Raw genomic sequence first — 17,008 nt, 5'->3', positions numbered from 1 at the left:
TCAAAATGACCCGCTTCGAACTTGGTGACTCTGTGGAGATACGTCGCAGATAGGACAATCTCATGGAGGTAGGTCCATGTATAGACGCGACACGGTGCAGAGGGATCCGCATTCCCAGCTCTGCATGGTGTCATGCATCCTTTGACAGGTTACCTCGAAGAACAAATTGAGAACACTGCGGGGTAAACAGCGTCGTGATGCATTCGACTAGCTGTATTTGGCGGCCCTGCGAGTGCATGCTGGCTTTGTTTGAGAGGCATGCTAATTGTGATCGTGTTACGTCGGCTCCATGATGCCGATCCAGGATTCCATCCCAAAGTCACGATCAATATCCAACGCCATAACGATGGACTCCATTTTTCGAGATCATGCTCCGACTAGCCACGCCTGAGGGTTAATTCTGTTCGAAATGCCCATCTGTGCGGATGGAAAGTTTGAAAAAGATGGCGGATTCCCCGCAGGCACAGAGCTCGCTGCACGTGGTGATAGTCTGCGAAGATCGCTGAGGGCGCGGATTCATAAATTTTATTTCTTATCTAGGCAGCTTTGGCTTCTAGATGTTGTGGCGACAATCCCAACAGAATGACCAGTGCACGTTGTGTCCAAGACCATTAATGTACGCCGAGCTCACCGGCATGGCAAGAGTCACCTTCGTGATCGTTGGCGGGATGCAAGGGTCGATTATAATTGAAGCCAAGCGTGATGGAATTAATCGCTGGTTGGTGGGTTGATTTGGCCCCCGGGGATGGCCCATTCACGCCGCATTAGCGTTGCCGGTTGCTCTTAGCGACCATGTATGTTGACTTCGCCCGCAGGAGGGGAGCGAGTTTACTGAGCTTCAGCTCCTCCAACCCCGGGCGATCTTATCGTTTTTTTTCCCTTGGAAACTTACCACAGCGTACCTGCTACTCCCTCTCAAGCTCCAGGTTGTTGCTGGACTTGTGTTTCTCAGCGCGGGAGCCTTGCCAGGAAGGAGTAGCTGGTCCGCATTTCGCGATTGTCTGTTTAGCTGCCGTGCAAAAATGGCGTCCGACAGCTTGGCGAGTCGATACCAAATGATGGAGGAGCTGGGGAGTACGTGGCTCCAATGGCGATCAATGGGACTCTATGCGCTTACTGACTGCAACTGATCGCAGGTGGAAGCTTTGGCACCGTTTACAAGGCCATTGAGAAAGACACTGGCGAGATTGTTGCTATCAAGCATGTAAGCGAAACGTCCCCTTCTGTTGTGCATTCTAGTTGCTGACAATGGATCCTTGTAGATCGATCTTGAGTCGAGTGAAGATGATATCCAGGAAATTCAACAAGAGATCTCAGTCCTTGCGACATGCGCAAGCCCATATGTCACACAATACAAAGCAAGCTTCTTGCGCGGTCACAAACTCTGGATCGTGATGGAATACTTGGGTGGAGGATCTTGCCTAGATCTGGTAAACACAACCCTGATTTCCTCTGGATCAGGACGTTCGGAACTGATTTTCGCAGCTTAAACCCGGCGTATTCAGCGAAGCACATATTGCTATAGTTTGCCGTGAGCTACTGCTAGGTCTCGACTATCTACATCGAGAAGGGAAAATCCATCGCGACATCAAAGCCGCCAATGTCTTGCTGTCCCAAGCCGGAAAGGTCAAGCTGGCAGACTTTGGAGTTGCTGCGCAGCTCACAAATATCAAGTCGCAACGGAATACATTTGTCGGAACGCCGTTCTGGATGGCGCCGGAGGTTATCCAGCAGGCTGGATATGATTTCAAGGCAGACATCTGGTCACTCGGCATCACGGCAATGGAGATGGCAAATGGAGAGCCGCCAAACGCCAGCACGCATCCGATGAAGGTGCTGTTCCTCATCCCCAAAGCACCTGCGCCTCGTTTGGAAGGAGACGAATTCAGCCAAAACTTCAAGGATTTCATCGCGCAATGCTTGATCAAGGATCCAGACCGGAGGCCTACGGCAAAAGAGCTATTGAAGCACAAGTTCATCCGCAGTGCTGGGAAGACTGAGGCCTTGCAGGAGCTGATTCAGCGCAAACAAGACTGGGAGGCAGGCAGAGGGAATGCTGGGAACGTCAAATATTACGCCGAGACACTGTAAGTGACAGTTGTTTTCGGTCTTCGGGTTTCGCGCTGACGATTGCAAGGAATACTATCTCACCAAAGGACGATGATGACGGATGGGTATTCGACACGGTCAAGGCGTCTACGACGATTGCGGAACCCACCAGGAAAGCGCCACCAGCATCACTTGACAATGAGGAGGATTCGTCGTTGGGCATGGAGGATCTTCATATCTCAAATCCACCGAACCAGTCAAAACCGGTTGCGAATTCGACTGTTCGACGAACGCCCGCCCCAGAACGATCACGAGCGAATACCAAGCGACGCTCCAGCGGGGTAAAACAACCGCTTGGTGTGGACCTGAGTTTCGGAAACAGTCCGTCCACGGTGCGTCAATTCCGTAGGGTATCGGACAAGATGACCGACGACTATGGCCACCATCCTCATCTGCCTCCTGGAATGGATGAGAATGTCGGCCCGAAGACTCTGTTCTCCGAGACGACCACAAGCAACAGCAAGGAAGCGCAATTGGGCAGGAGGGCATACAGCAAAGCTATCGGACTGGCTTGCCAGGAGATTCTCGCGAACACGGGCGACCAAGAGAAGCGGGAAGCTATTTCTCGGCTCGCCGAGGCCTGGAGCGACCTGGAAATGGTTGATCCTGAAGGTCTCTACCACATTTTGAAATTGTCCAACGAGAAGCTGAAAGCGTGAGTGCCTTTGCGTGTCAATGTCAAGTGCTATAATCGCTGACAAAAGACAGTGATCCTAAGCTCGCCTGTCTGCTTCCCGAACCATCTCCATCTGAGTCTCCCCCAAAGCCAAGACTTGTTCTGGCACAGAACAACCCACATCTCAAAAGTCATCGGCGTCGCCAATCTGCCGCGGCACAGATTCAGGCAGAGGCGAATGCGAACGCCTCGCAGATGCAAAACCTTCCCGGACAGCACGTTCCGGGCATGGAACATACCAAGCAATTGGCAGATGTTCTCTATCAACGCTGGAGTGAAGGCCTACGCAACCGATGGCCGGCCATCTGATCGCTTTGCCTCGCCTGCGTGTCTCAATACCTCGTGTACCATTCAGTCGACTTTGTTCGAGATACTCCCATGTTCTGTAAAATATTGCTGCCACATGTGCCCTTGTCTTGCCTTTCTCGTCGTTTCGTCTGTATCTTCTTTTTCATTGGATCGCCGGAGTCTGGAGTTTCTTTCCGTTAACTTCAGTCGATGTTTTATGATCGTGTCTCCCTTCTGATTCATTCATGATTTCTTTCTTCATCAAGATGAGCTTTCGTCAGTTGGTCGACGCATAGCGCCTGGTGTTCCTGGCTTGGCTACTTCCTCTTGACCATGCCTTCTGGATGGCAATCTCTCTTTCTTGTCAGTTCACTATTGACACTGCACGATGACGGAGTTTGCGACCAGGCTTTTCAATCTTGCGCCGGCGGGTCCGTTCTTAAGGAGCCGGAAAGCAAGTCTTTTTTTTTCTTTTGCCTGATTTTCTATCTTATATTTCCCCATTTTTGTACAATTTTGATTCCCCTGTGTTATGAGTTTTGACTGAGTCTCCCCGTCATACTCTTTAATGTCTTGAGACCCCTCATGTCAGTGTTTCGAGTCCTTGGATAGCTAGTTTCGGGGTGCTTGTGCCCTATGTTTCACTTTTCTGGTGTTGATACGATGCCATCTGGACTCGTTCTGCCGCCTCGTCTTTCCTGGGCGACAATGAGATCGTTGCAGGCTGTGAAGGTACCTACCTGGTAGCCTCGAATGTAGATTAGCAGGCATATAAATGATGAATGAATGGACTTAATGGACTTTGCAATTTGGGGCATGGTGCAGCAGTCTTCTCCTTCCCCTGTCTTCTAGAAGCCGAGTGTTCTTAATTTCAGTACTCAGTAATAATCTCCGTACTCTGACGATGACAATAAGCATAAGGGACTAGTACTCGTGTTTATTCTGTCGTCATGGGCCCATAGTGGCACGGCGGACTGAGCACCGATGACGGTCCAGCCCCTGAGTGCGGCCCCGGTTCCTGCAGACGGAAAGGATGCGCGTTTCTTGGCGGCTTAAGCGCCTCGTGGTGTCTCCATAGTAATACGGAGTAACCACGTTAAATTAAACATGAAACAGCACTGCCGGTTCGGTTCTGCAGCTCATCCATCACGATTTTCTTTTTATTCTTTGCTTTGTCCTGTTCTTTGATTTTGTTTTCTTCCTTTTGTTCTGCAGGATTTGTGCCAGTCATGGTTCTGCATCCCAATCACCTGACTGCATTCCGGAACCTCTCTACCTAGGTACTCCGTACTGCATGCAATGGAGCCCGCCACCGAAAGCATCATCAACACCAGCAATGGAGCTCCGTCAGAGCCGCCACCCCTGACCGAGAGCTCATCGAATGCAACTATTGAAAGACGCCGGGAAAAACGGATGTCTCTGCCTGCACGTCCCAACGTGACTGCGCATGCGCGTCATTCGAAACGTCTGACTCTCAACTTTCCCATTAACCCGCCAACGACACTCTGGTCGGAACAAAGCTCGCCGTCCACGGGTCTCATCACGCCTGCCACGGCATCATCCGCGAACCCGTCCCTTGGTCGAACCGCCTCGAATACCCCAGTGCCTATTGACGACTCGAACGATGGCTCAGATCTCCTCACTGCGATTGCGTCGCAAGAGCGTAAAGTGCTCGAGTTGCGCGAAGAGCTCCAGCGGGCTGAGGCGGAACTGGCCGAACTGAAAAAACAATGGGCCTCGAGCGAGAAAGCAAGGAAGAGGACCGAGCTCAGCTACCATGCGGAAGCCCTGAAGTCGCTGAAGTCTCCCGCGCCTGGCTCCGATCCTTCGAAGTCATCCGAGAAACGCAATTCGGGCGTGGATCCTTCGACGCAGGCCAGAATTAGCCGAGAACTGGAGAGGCGCAACAGTTTCCGAACTACTCAGAACGGGGATATCTCGATCTCCGCCAACGGCAGGAGGGTATTCCCGAGCTCGAAGCATACGCGGACATTGTCATTGCTCTCGCCTGACAGGGACGCGGGCTTTAAGCATTCTTTCCCGCAGAAGGGCGACAAAGCCGAAAATGAACGACAAGCGACTCGACACCCGCGATCGGCGACTCTGCCTTCTGTTGAACGCAGCGACCCCGCAAAGACTTCTTCAGAACAGCCGGCCCGGGAAGACACACTGGCGCAATGGCGGAGGTCTTTGCCACCCTCGTCCCGGGAGACACTCTTGCGCACGGGCAGACAGATGGCCTCGGATCTCAAAGAGGGATTCTGGACGTTCTTGGAGGACATTAGGCAAGCGACGGTAGGCGAGGAAGGGATCAGCGCCACGAGCTCCAGAACAATACAACCGACGTCTACCACCTCACAACGTTCGAGTGGACGGAGGTCCGATCGCAGTGTCACACCTTCTCGAAGTCGCGAGCGATCCGGGGCGGATATTGGGCGAACCAACTCGACTTCATCCGGGTTCAAAGAGAGGGCGGGAGCCACCAAAAGATCTGGTAAAAACACTACTCCGGTAGACATAGGGATGTCGTTTTGGAGTGAATTCGGAGTTGATGCGCCGGGGCAGACGTCCAAGACTACAAAAGCCGCCGACAGCACCCAAAACGGACGGAAGGAATCAGAAGACGCGAACCTCCTCGATGTTGATGACAACTGGGACGCGTGGGATACTCCACAGCCTACCAAGACGCATACGCCGTCCTCGAGTCGCTCAACCATTGAATCCAAGCACGACCAGTCTCCGTCGACTCAGCTGAGCAGTCCCAGAACAAGCGCCAGGTATGTACAGTACAGTTAAGCTGATCGAATCGTGGTGGCCCTCCGTTGCTAACAAAGCACAGCTTTGGGGAGCGGAATTCAACGAGGAAGGATAGTGTCGTTGATACCGGCTGCGCTGATGGTATCCCGTGGCCAGCACTGAGCAAGTTCACACCATCGAAGCTTACGCGAACGGCATCAAATCTGATGGCCGAGTGGGAGCGGAGCCTAACATCCTCACCCAAACAAGACCAGAAGGAAAATCATCCCCTGCGGGGTGAGGAGACAGACGAAGACGATTGGGGGCCTCCTTTTTAAGATGTCATTTTTTTAAGACATATTTTCCTGAACAAACATTTCTTTGCACATAGATTACCATGATGATGCCCCATGACATACGGCCATTTCTATGGATGCCGCGAACATACTGGCATGAATTGAGTAATGAGCAACAAATTTTCGTTTTCAGCAGATGACTGTCTTCTCAAGGCGAATGCTTACGATTGGGTTGTTGCCAGGGTCTGGCAGTTTATTTTTTGCCCTTGATTCCCTTCTTGATTCCATTCCGCGGAACACGCGGTGAGATGTATTTACTTTATGAACGAACTATTTCTTTAGGCAGGATTTATGTCTAGATTCACCATGAGAATGCTTTTGAATGATATATGGATATACAATTTGAGCGCTTGATGTCCACTTCTGGCCGTGCTGAGCGCAGCCATGCGTATCGAAGAATAAATATTCCCAAAGAAGATGAAAGGAAAGAGCTGGAGACTCTAAAATATATGTCCACCTCAGATAGAATCAACAGCCGCGAAACGGGAAAAAGAAAACAAGGGTCAATTACTCTGTAAGAGGTTGCGCTGCATGTTGAATCTCGATCTCCAAAACAGCACACTTGGCGACTCCCGTCCGCCGTAAAAAATCCTTTGCGGCATCTCCGTGCGGGAGTCGGTGTCGTGTTTTAAACTACCTAAATCTGAATACTGAATAATCTTTGTTTTATAAGGAATTCGTTTTCTGCAAGCCTGATTAAATATTATCCGCCGTTGTGCCTTCTGGCTCTTTTGTTTCCTCTTTGCAGGAGTGTCCTCGCATTGGTGTTTGTGCAGACCAGGCAACACAGCTTGACGTTGCGACGGACCCCATAAGAACGAACAGACGAACGGACGAAAGAACGAAATCTACACGATGAACTTCCCAGGCATGACTCCGCCCATAGGGGGCGCTGGAGCTGGGGCTGGAGCCGGAGCCGGAGCTGGAGGATTGAGTGAGCAGGAACAAGCCATGATCAAAATGGTAAGTTTGTTTTTCAGCCATATCTTAGATAGATGCCTTTGAGCATCGGGGGTTGTTATAGCACTCTTAGAGATAGACGATCATTGCTAACTCATGGGATTTTCTACGACACCAGATGCACGCAGCGATGGAATCGTGTCCAGTCAAAACCGTCATCTCGGGAGGAATGGGCTTTGCGCTCGGAGGTGCTTTCGGGCTGTTCATGGCTAGTGTACGTGTCCCCGCGATGGGTCATATTCTTGCATTGCAAGTTAACTGACGTATATTGTTCCTGTAGATGTCCTACGACACCCCTCTCACCCCGCAAGGCCAAGAAATCGCCAACCTCCCCTGGCGCGAACAACTCCGTCGGGGACTCAAAGATATGGGTTCGCGCTCGTGGTCCTCCGCAAAGAACTTCGGCATCGTCGGCGCGCTGTTCTCCGGCACGGAGTGCTGTATCGAGGCCCTGCGCGCGAAGAACGACATGAAGAACGGCATTGCCGCGGGATGCATCACGGGCGGTATTCTGGGCGCTAAAGCTGGACCCCAGGCTGCTGCGGCGGGCTGTGTCGGGTTTGCGGCATTCAGTGCGGCGATTGATGCATATATGAGGATGCCGGCTGAATCTGATTGAGCTGGTTGAATATCATATCATATCGTATCGCTCCGTGCGGAGTTGGAAAGGCATCTCCGAATAACGGGGGGTTCGTTTTGATGCGGAGTGCCAGGAATATCTGCGACACTCACATTTGAATGCGATGCGTCCGTACGCGAAAATCTGAAATGGAAGGATCATTCGACCATCTGATCCACAGCAGACAGAGTCTTCGAGTCTTTGGCTGGCGACTACATCCACATAAACGAACATCTTTTTCGGTTGGAAAAGGGCGTTTTTGGCGTTGACATGTCACACTCACCACGATAGATATGGGCGAGCATTGCTGGCGTTTTGTTTAGATTGTGCTTGGGATTTATTTTTGTCTTGCGGTTACCCTACCGAGGTTCCTTCTCATCAGACGGTTTACCATCAGTCGACTGGTCAACTAACTCAACGATCTATCTATGTGTACAGTACAGTACAATGTTTTTTTTTTCCGAGCAGCCGCATGCGGCATATTATGTATGGCACATGCACATGCACATGCACATCTTGGTTGGTGATTATGTGAGAGGATCTGTGTGATGGTTTCTGTTCTTTTTTCTTGAATGTGTATTATTTTTTCCCCTTTCCTTACATTACCAAGCCACTCCCAACTCCACATCACCACATCAGTACCGCCTAGAGTGGTCACATGTACATACATATCTACATGCATACACTAGAGATGGTACAGTGCTGTATTATCGAACCTCCCTCTATTCTGCCTTGTCTCAACTGTTAATCGAGTAGGAGAATGGGTCGAGTCCTCCGTTTTTCCGAAAGAGGAGACAATGCTCAGACTCGAAGTGAACCAGCAGGGTGATATGTGGCATGTCGGGTAGAAGTGAGAATTCGTGCACTTTTCGCGCACAATTATTCATACATCACGTCACATCGACTTGTGACCTGAGCCATGATAGAAGCAGTCCATTTCATCCAAATCAATCTCGCACAACGATGAATTGCTACTCCAAGCTCCTCCACTCGACATATCTCTCAGCACCAGTGCAGCACGACGCCTGCAGCAAATCGAATTCCTTTTGCGTCGCATTCTCCGGCAACCGCATCGGAAACGGAGGGTTGATGATGGTGTGTTCCGACTTCATCTCCACCCTCGCAGCTAGCGCGATTTCCTGGAATCGGTGCCTTTCCATATACCGGCCGAATATGCCGTCGAAATCGCGGACGAGGTCTCGCGCCGCCAGCAGTCGCAGGAAATCGGCGCTTGAGGAGCGGTTCCCGCCCCGGATCATGTCAGGGGTGATCGGGAGGAAGCGGCGGAGCTTGGACAGATCTGACTGGAAAGACGCTACAAATGGTGAGGATTCTTCGTCGATGGCGTTGAGGAACAGTCCGATCAGAGTCGCGTGGGGATTCTCGGTCCGTTTCTTGAGCAAAGGGCCAAACGTAGACAGCGTTCTTTGGGGACCGAGGTAAGCGTTGTCTGCGATATTCGATACCTACATAATCTTGAATCAGCTGCAAGCCTGCGCAATGTTCCCAGTCTCGGCGGATCCTACCTCAATACGGTCAAATGAAGTCGGACTGGTGCCATCTCTTTTTAGTGCGTCAGGAAGAGTGGTAGCTTCAAGGTGGAGCAGCTGGAAACTGACACTCATCGCGGCGAGTCGAGAACAATACGTCGAAAACAAATCCTGCAGAAAGAGGAAGAGGCTTCCATAGAGGTCTTTCTCTGCCAGCGGGGCTTTTGACAGCACTTCTTCGATGCACCACCCGTCGAGGGGGTCTGCGTCATCCTTCATTGGCCACGACGTCGTTGATTGATAGAAAGTTCTGTTCAAGTTGTCAACTGTCAACACATGTGGCCTATTTATGCATGAACAACTGATTGACTGCTGACTTACGGATTCGGCGTACAAAAATCCCGACGACAAGCCCCGAATGGCAGGAGAATGCCATCTTCACGGAACTTCATGATGCAGACCCTCCACTCTGGAGGTTTAGTGTATAGTGCACGATGAAGATAATCTTCTCGTTGTGGCGCCAAGGTTGTCGCCCTCCGTATCCGTTGAGCCTGGGCTGTCGACAGTCCTGCAGGCACGTCGAGGTATGCAGGAAGTTGATCCCATTGTTCCTTCTGCAAGACCAGACGCAGGGACCTCGATCCGCATTTCCAGGTTTTCGCCAGCAGGGCATCGCTTTTTTTATCGCGGATTTTCGAACAGACCTCTTGAATCTGCGGGAGTACCTTGGCGCGTAAGGAGGACAGGATTGCCGCTGGAAGAAAGGCCGAATACCAGAGGTGTATCATTATCACACTTGCCTCTGTGGGCTCATAATAGAACGAGACAAGGATGAGGAGCACGTTCCTAGCAACAATGTCGAAATCCTTGTCGTTGACCACGATATTACAATGCCCGGAGAAATCAGCAGGTAATGACGCCAGAGACTTGACCACGTTCCGAAGATCGCCCGATGCTATCATCAACGACAGTTTGTCAGTAATAGTTACTCATGTGAGATAACATCAGACTCTGAGACTTTACCCGCGAAAAGGAGATCAAAATCTCCACCGAAATCGCAGCCTTCATTACGGTCCAGGTTGAAGACGTCCAACGTTGGCACATTGCCCCATAGGTATTTCAGCATGCCATGTGCCGTAAAGCCTTCTGTGGCAGAGACAAAAGCAGGCTGTCGTCTCTCTTCTTCCCATGAAGGTCTCCACGTCGGTCGCAGAAACTTGGATTTGCAATCTCTCTTGTGGACGGGCCAATGCGCGGCCTGGCAGTCTCTGCTGCAGTACTTGACAGCAATCTGTTAGCTAGTTGAAAACCAGTTTTTTAGGCCACGATACGAACCTGGACGAGACGACAGTTTTTGCATGTCTTCGTAGCTTCGTTCGGACAAGGTGAACCCTCGTCTCGTTCCGTATTGGCGCAAGGTGGCGTGGACATCGAATAGCGGCCTAGCGTCATTTCCGATCTTTTGATTTGCCAAGATAGACAAGGATGTAGGTAGAATATTCGTGTCTAGCAAATTTTGTGAGGGAAATAGGAGTGGCGAGGGTGTATGCTGAATAGCGAGCTACACTGGGGCAGGCAGTGTTTTGTTTTGGACGCAAATGGAGAGAGGATGATAATTAAATGGACCTGCTCAACTCAGATATGCAGAAGTGTTTCACTGAATCCCTGCAATTTGTCGGAAGTTGCCGGCCAGTATTATGCAGGAGAAACGTCGCCAGCCTTGGTGAGGCACTGACAGAAATACTCTTTCCAAGAAACGATAACCTGCACACGATTCGCTACTGAGATCATCCTTCGTCATGCAACAACTGATGGCCTCACAGTCAGGGTGATTCCGGACTCGGAAAGACCTCAGCACGAACAAGACCAGATCAAGAGCTTCAGGGAGACGATCACAGACTTCAACGAACTGCCGTCTCTGATCGAAAGAGCAACAAGACTGATCGGCCTAGATAAGGCCGTCGAATCTACAAACTGTCGCCGAGCCTTTGCCAAAGACATGCCCAGAGTCGAGATCGAGGGTCCAAAATGACCTCAGCTGACCCTGGTCGACCGGGCAGAAACCAAGGGATATCACCTTGGTCTCTGAGATCACAGAACATTACATTTCTCAATCTCGCACGATCTGCTTGGGTGTGGTCTCCGCGACGAAGAGAATATTATAAGGCATATGAGCAGGGAGCCCACCTAGAAAGTAGATAATAAATATTGCGTAACTTATATGGTAGGTAGGCCTGGGACAAGAGTCCCGGGCATATAACAGGTATTTTCTCCTCAAAGTTTAAACCAGTCGAGAGAACTGAGACCTGTAAGGCTTGTACATATATATATATGTACAGGATAAAGGGGGAAAAAAAACCAGAACGATATAAAACAAGCTCACACCCTCCACGCGAGGGTGCTACGAAAACCCCACTGTGCTTTTGGCGAGCAGGGTTTTACTCTGGATCCCCGGCCTCGTCATCTGAGATATCAGCAGAAAATACTGCTTTTTATATCTCGACAAGAGAGGAGGATCGAACTGGAGCCATGCAGACTACTAGTAGTAGGTCAAGCCTGCTTAGCAGGCTTGACGACTAGGCCACCGGCCTCAGTTCTGTTGTTAGGGTCAATGTGAGAGTGGATGATATGGCACGTGTTTGTTTCTTTGTTTGTCTGGGGCAAACACAAGCAGGAGGCAAAGCAGCAGGAGGTGAGTCACCAATTCATCGGGAACAACCTACTCACCTTCTCTTCTCCATAGCAGCAACCTTTCAGATGCGTCAAGACCTCATTCGAACCTGAAAACAGGGACAATTTTCATCGACAACTGAAACATGTTCCTATCACACTCACAGACATAACCACGCAGCCCTGAAACATTCTCAGCTTCACGATAACGACATGCTAGCATGTTCATCTATGGTCCTGTCCGCGTGCCTCTTTCAAGTCCTGTGAATATGTCAGTGGTTAGGGGGAGCGATCTGGCTGCAACTACCCGAAACAATAAAGGTGATAGAAGTCCACCGAATATGGGAGGTTTTGGCTTATAAAAAGCCTCTCTTTCCGGCCGTCTCCCATCTTTCTTATTATTATCAGGACAGTTACCAGGTCGTTGGCTAGTCGATATCAGCGTCTGACAGGACAACGAAAAGCATAAACTCAAGAGTGTACGTGCCTTTTTTTTTCGTTTCTATTTTCTGAAGTGCAGTCCTTGCAACTGACGCTGGCAGTCACTTACATCAGGACGTTTTCTAGTGACAAGCTTTCTGTCCATAGACGACGGTGGATAACTTGGAGAAGACCTGCAACCCAGTATGAGCTCCAAAACAACCACAGACAATGAGCAAGAGCTGGAGCATTAGGATGCCATTGTCAGAAGATGGTTGATCGAGAGAGTTCCCGTATTTCTCGATCTCGTCGCCTGCAAGATGAGGTGAGAGACTGGTTGATCTGGTTATTTTCGTTCTGCTGATGAGAGAAACAGATCTGGAAGCTACCAGCAGCGGATGCACATTTCGCTCGACAGAGAGAGCAAGCAGATAATGCGGATCTGAGACAGAAGTATATCTTCTTCGAGATGATGAAAGAGATCGGTGATGAACTCCAGAAGGAGAAGCAGATCATTCCGCGTTCCAACAACACAGAACATTTCGCGGTTCTCGATCTCTGTATGGCGCCAGGGGGCTATTCAGCGACCGTCCTCAAGCATTGCCCGTCTGCCCAAATCAGTGGAATCAGCCTCCCGATACAGGATGGGGGACACAGGCTGCTGCTTGAGGACTGGCAATCGGACCCACGTATTGATGTCAAGTTCTTGGACATCACAATGCTCGCCACAGAGTTCGGACCCCCAGCGCCTCTCCCCGAAAACTGACCCCATCTCCCAGCCTGTCTGGACGATCGACCGTTTTTGAACTGCTCATTTGACCTCGTCTTCTGCGACGGACAGGTCCTCTACCGCCAGAATCCCTTGACGCCATCACAAAGCAAAGACAAAGCCACCAGGCTAACCACCGCACAGCTGATACTGGCCCTTCAGAGGATCCGACCTGGGGGCACACTCGTCATCCTGCTCCACAGATTAAGCGAGTGGAAAAACGTGAGACTCCTTCGGTCACTCAGTCTCTTTGCGGATATCGAGCTGTTCAAACCCAAACGGAAGCATGCCACGAGGGGCTCATTCTATCTTGTTGCGAAGAACGTCAACCCGGAGCACCCAGAGGCTCTCCGCGCCTTGGAGACATGGAAATGGACCTGGTGGGCAGCGACAGTAAAGGAGGGATGCGGAGAAGATTCGAGCACCACACCGCCAGAAGCGATCGAGGAATAGGGAATCGTAGAAACGGTGCTGGAGGAATTTGGAGACACGCTCATCCAGCTGGGTTCGCCGATTTGGAGGATTCAGAAGGAGGCGCTGCAAAGAGCACCTTATGCCAGAGGGAGGCGAAGCTAGATGCGATGCACCGGTTTCCATGTTTCCAATGGGAAATGGCCCTGGAATAATACAGTACACAAATAATAATACAATTTAGATCTGGATTTGCACACTTCGTACAAGGTTCCGCCAGTCTCTTACCCAAACAGGTAATTATAAGGTTACCCCACATCCCCAACTGTCCCTTCCTATTTGGGGTAAACTTGGCCGAATATCAACAATAGTACAACTAGCTGTACTTACGGAGGCCACGGTTCTTAGGAGAGCGTTCAACATGATGAGAGAGAGATGTTAGGCCATACGTGTAGGAGACGATAGCGGAAGGTTGACGACAGGCCATGCGGGCTATCCATCACCCTCTTTTTTTTTCTACTAATCCCGAATAGCAAGATTGACCCATTAGTTTACTATCATTGCATTCACTGTATACAATGATCCTATCGCCCAAATGACCAAACCACCAGACAACAGTCCCAGTCCCGCAATTGGGAATTTCCTGCCATCCATCTTCGATATTACAAGCAGATGGTATTCCTCCTTGGACATATTTGATATAATTACAGTTTCCCGCCGTGCTGCCATTCTGAACGCAAATCGGAACCATGATCTCGTCGGAAATTTTCTGATCCCAACGGATCTGTTCGAGAGATTCAACGGATCCATTTTCGTAGTATAGAAGAAGACCGATACAGGGATGATGCGGCTGTTCTTGGTCCTGGCAGACTCGCACTTTGAGCAGACCCTCTAATGGAGCTTTCGTCATGTACCAAGCAGTGGCTTGTGAGCCGCGCCGATCGGGAGGAATAGGTGGAGAATCATCATAGCGGTCAAAACGCGGCTCGAGCTCTCTGCCATTTGTTCGACGTTGAGTGTCGTCGCATGTGACCCCGATTTCTGAGATGGACGTCGATTCAGGATCGAACCCGTCGTGGAGGAACCCCGAAATGACACCATCTCCATCTCTAACTAATGGATGGAAACTGTAAATATCTTGAATGCGTGATAGTGGCTGTGGTCCGAATGTAATTACTCTTAGTCTAGGTTTCAACCTTATACGAGTTAGTTTAGAGACAAAAGAAAGGCAGAGCTGTAGACTTACGACCAGCACAGGGTCGGCTGCTTCTGTTGTTATGCTTTTATAGTGGCGAACCCAGGCCATCTGGATGGATTCGCCGGCATTGATTGGGAAGAAAATCCAGTAAATAGGATGATTTGCGGGATGTTGCTTCATCTTGTTGACAAAGTCTCTGAATGATTTTGTCTTGCCAGTGAAGGCATGGATCCCAATATTTTTCGCAGCCGAACAACATACAAGAAGGTCTTGAATATTTGAACTACTATATACCCAACCCGGGAAAAGCAACGATTGGGATCCCAACAGACATCTTATCCCTGAGGGTCATATCCTATCCTATTAGGAATTAAGGGGATCTTATCCTACAGACCTTATTATCAAGGTTTTGATCTTCCCCAGTTTCATTGACAGCTTGACACCTCCCCGCCACAAGCGCGATGACGTAGGTATGTATATAGTTAACTTCTTCTCTGGAAAAGTCACATATCTCCATATCGTATTCCAGAAACTAGTCAAATATTTGTGATCGGGGCACTTACTTTTGAATTAATAACCTAAATTCAATCCCTAGTAAAGGAAAAAAAGGGCAGAGCACTGCTCTTCATTGGATCACCAAAGGGATAGAGACCGGTACGATACGGGATGAGTACTACTACCGTCGAATACTCGGTGGAGAACCCGTTGAACAGAGAACCGCCTCTCAGGCAACTGGTATCAAGGCATGTACTGTACATATCTGACAGACTGGTCGACAAGCTGTTAACAGTACAATTGAAACCCCAATTCTTCAACAAGTGCTCTATCTAACTGATTGTTTCTTACTTGCTACAGCTTCATCACAACCGGAGACACGATCTACGACCGCAACCACGGTCCCATCCCCCACTTATCCGCCGATACGCACCGCGTCCTGGTCGACGGCGAGGTCGCAATCCCCCTGAGGCTGTCGATCAGCCAGCTGCGTTCCGAGTTCCCGCAACATGAAGTCGTCTCTGCGCTGCAATGTGCTGGCAATCGTCGACATACGATGCGGACTATGCTCAAGGAGGTGCAGGGGATCGACTGGATGGATGGTGCGGTTATGAACTGCAAGTGGAGAGGCCCGAGGGTGAGAGATGTCCTGCTGAAGGCGGGTGTGAAGGAAAATAAGGACCTGCATGTCGCGTTCTCGTGCTATCAGGTTGAATGTCAGGATGATGGATGGTATGGCGGTAGTGTCCGACTGGGGAGGTGTATGAGCTTGGATGCAGAGGTTATATTGGCGTTGGATGTCAATCTTCCCAAAATACATACTCAAGAGCACCCTTCTTGCGTCTCACTGACCAAGTCAACCAGATGAACGACGAGCCTCTCCCCATCAAGCACGGATTCCCCGTCCGAGTAGTTATCCCCGGCGTCGCGGGCGCCCGATGCGTCAAATGGCTCGACCGCATCACGGTGCAGAACGAAGAATCAACCAACTACTACCAGCGCCACGACTACAAGATCCTACCAGCCCACGTAACAAACTCCGCCGAGGCGAAAGAATACTGGGACCGCATCCCCGCCATGGATGAGATGCCCGTGAATTCCGTCGTTGCCGTGCCAGACGACTACGAGACCGTCGAGCTTCCTTCCTCGGGCCTGGTCGAGGTGAAGGGGTACGCTGTCCCGCAGGGCTACCACGGACCGGTCACCCGCGTCGAAGTCTCGACAGATGGCGGCAAGTCCTGGATCGACGCAGAGCTGGAGCTGGATGGGTCTGCGTGTTCGCAGAATCGAAGATTTAGCTGGACGCTGTGGAAGGCATGCGTGCCAATGCCCACAGGTGCTGGGAAGGAGATCCTCAGCCGAGCGACGGATGCAGGGGGGAATATGCAGCAGGAGCATTCGCAGTGGAATCTGCGTGGGGTGGGATATAATGGGTATGGAGCGTCGAGGAACCTTACGGTTGTACAGTAAGTCCTATATGAGTAAAAAAAAAACAACGAAAAAAGCGATGATTAATTCACGTCATATAAGATTTCTAATTTTTTTTTGTGTCAAATAAAAAAAAACTCACACCCTCAGCTTCTCTTCTCTCATTCAGTGAGAAGAAGCCTTGGTACGAACCCAGGACCTATATATGCTTTTTGGCGGGCAGGGATTTTACTCCATAAATACCCCTTATCGCCTTGTTATTTTCTCAACGAGAGGGGGATTCGATTGAGACCTATAGCCTAGTATACTAGTCTGAGGGAAAGATATGTCCCAAAGAAAGGAGAGCCAAAGGTCCAGGTTCGTTCGCTCACTTCATATGCACA

General features: G+C 50.3%; 9 protein-coding genes across 9 annotated transcripts; 7 read left to right on the top strand and 2 right to left on the bottom strand.

Annotated features, from left to right (window-relative positions):
* Positions 1 to 1,022: 1,022 nt before the first annotated feature.
* Positions 1,023 to 3,094, top strand: VTN77DRAFT_3879 (uncharacterized protein; the record flags this gene model as incomplete). The annotated part of the gene is made up of 6 exons (XM_069419875.1): positions 1,023 to 1,074; positions 1,137 to 1,204; positions 1,263 to 1,430; positions 1,486 to 2,087; positions 2,138 to 2,764; positions 2,818 to 3,094. The coding sequence occupies 6 exons, from the start codon at positions 1,023 to 1,025 to the stop codon at positions 3,092 to 3,094; spliced, it is 1,794 nt and encodes a 597-aa protein (XP_069277997.1).
* Positions 3,095 to 4,372: 1,278 nt separating this feature from the next.
* On the top strand, positions 4,373 to 6,147 carry VTN77DRAFT_3878 (uncharacterized protein; the record flags this gene model as incomplete). The annotated part of the gene is made up of 2 exons (XM_069419874.1): positions 4,373 to 5,850; positions 5,913 to 6,147. 2 exons carry the CDS (start codon positions 4,373 to 4,375, stop codon positions 6,145 to 6,147), a joined length of 1,713 nt encoding a protein of 570 aa, XP_069277996.1.
* An 873-nt stretch (positions 6,148 to 7,020) lies between these two features.
* VTN77DRAFT_3877 (uncharacterized protein) lies at positions 7,021 to 7,744 on the top strand (the record flags this gene model as incomplete). Its single annotated transcript, XM_069419873.1, has 3 exons — positions 7,021 to 7,128; positions 7,244 to 7,339; positions 7,406 to 7,744. 3 exons carry the CDS (start codon positions 7,021 to 7,023, stop codon positions 7,742 to 7,744), a joined length of 543 nt encoding a protein of 180 aa, XP_069277995.1.
* An 837-nt stretch (positions 7,745 to 8,581) lies between these two features.
* VTN77DRAFT_3876 (uncharacterized protein) lies at positions 8,582 to 9,187 on the top strand (the record flags this gene model as incomplete). Its single annotated transcript, XM_069419872.1, has 1 exon — positions 8,582 to 9,187. One exon carries the CDS (start codon positions 8,582 to 8,584, stop codon positions 9,185 to 9,187), a length of 606 nt encoding a protein of 201 aa, XP_069277994.1.
* Positions 9,188 to 9,611: 424 nt separating this feature from the next.
* VTN77DRAFT_3875 (uncharacterized protein) lies at positions 9,612 to 10,196 on the bottom strand (the record flags this gene model as incomplete). The annotated part of the gene is made up of 1 exon (XM_069419871.1): positions 9,612 to 10,196. The coding sequence occupies one exon, from the start codon at positions 10,194 to 10,196 to the stop codon at positions 9,612 to 9,614; it is 585 nt and encodes a 194-aa protein (XP_069277993.1).
* A 735-nt stretch (positions 10,197 to 10,931) lies between these two features.
* Positions 10,932 to 11,266, top strand: VTN77DRAFT_3874 (uncharacterized protein; the record flags this gene model as incomplete). The annotated part of the gene is made up of 2 exons (XM_069419870.1): positions 10,932 to 10,957; positions 11,062 to 11,266. The coding sequence occupies 2 exons, from the start codon at positions 10,932 to 10,934 to the stop codon at positions 11,264 to 11,266; spliced, it is 231 nt and encodes a 76-aa protein (XP_069277992.1).
* Positions 11,267 to 12,595: 1,329 nt separating this feature from the next.
* Positions 12,596 to 13,546, top strand: VTN77DRAFT_3873 (uncharacterized protein; the record flags this gene model as incomplete). Its single annotated transcript, XM_069419869.1, has 3 exons — positions 12,596 to 12,649; positions 12,701 to 13,013; positions 13,104 to 13,546. 3 exons carry the CDS (start codon positions 12,596 to 12,598, stop codon positions 13,544 to 13,546), a joined length of 810 nt encoding a protein of 269 aa, XP_069277991.1.
* Positions 13,547 to 14,208: 662 nt separating this feature from the next.
* Positions 14,209 to 14,882, bottom strand: VTN77DRAFT_3872 (uncharacterized protein; the record flags this gene model as incomplete). Its single annotated transcript, XM_069419868.1, has 4 exons — positions 14,209 to 14,288; positions 14,342 to 14,617; positions 14,682 to 14,688; positions 14,751 to 14,882. 4 exons carry the CDS (start codon positions 14,880 to 14,882, stop codon positions 14,209 to 14,211), a joined length of 495 nt encoding a protein of 164 aa, XP_069277990.1.
* A 1,179-nt stretch (positions 14,883 to 16,061) lies between these two features.
* On the top strand, positions 16,062 to 16,667 carry VTN77DRAFT_3871 (uncharacterized protein; the record flags this gene model as incomplete). The annotated part of the gene is made up of 1 exon (XM_069419867.1): positions 16,062 to 16,667. One exon carries the CDS (start codon positions 16,062 to 16,064, stop codon positions 16,665 to 16,667), a length of 606 nt encoding a protein of 201 aa, XP_069277989.1.
* Between the last annotated feature and the right edge of the window lie 341 nt (positions 16,668 to 17,008).

This window comes from Rasamsonia byssochlamydoides (genome assembly GCF_041956645.1).
Source record: "Rasamsonia byssochlamydoides strain NRRL 3658 unplaced genomic scaffold VTN77scaffold_28, whole genome shotgun sequence".
NCBI classification, from domain to species: Eukaryota; Fungi; Ascomycota; class Eurotiomycetes; order Eurotiales; family Trichocomaceae; genus Rasamsonia; species Rasamsonia byssochlamydoides.
Note: the sequence above shows the minus strand (reverse complement) of the source record. Positions and strands in the feature narration are given on the sequence as shown.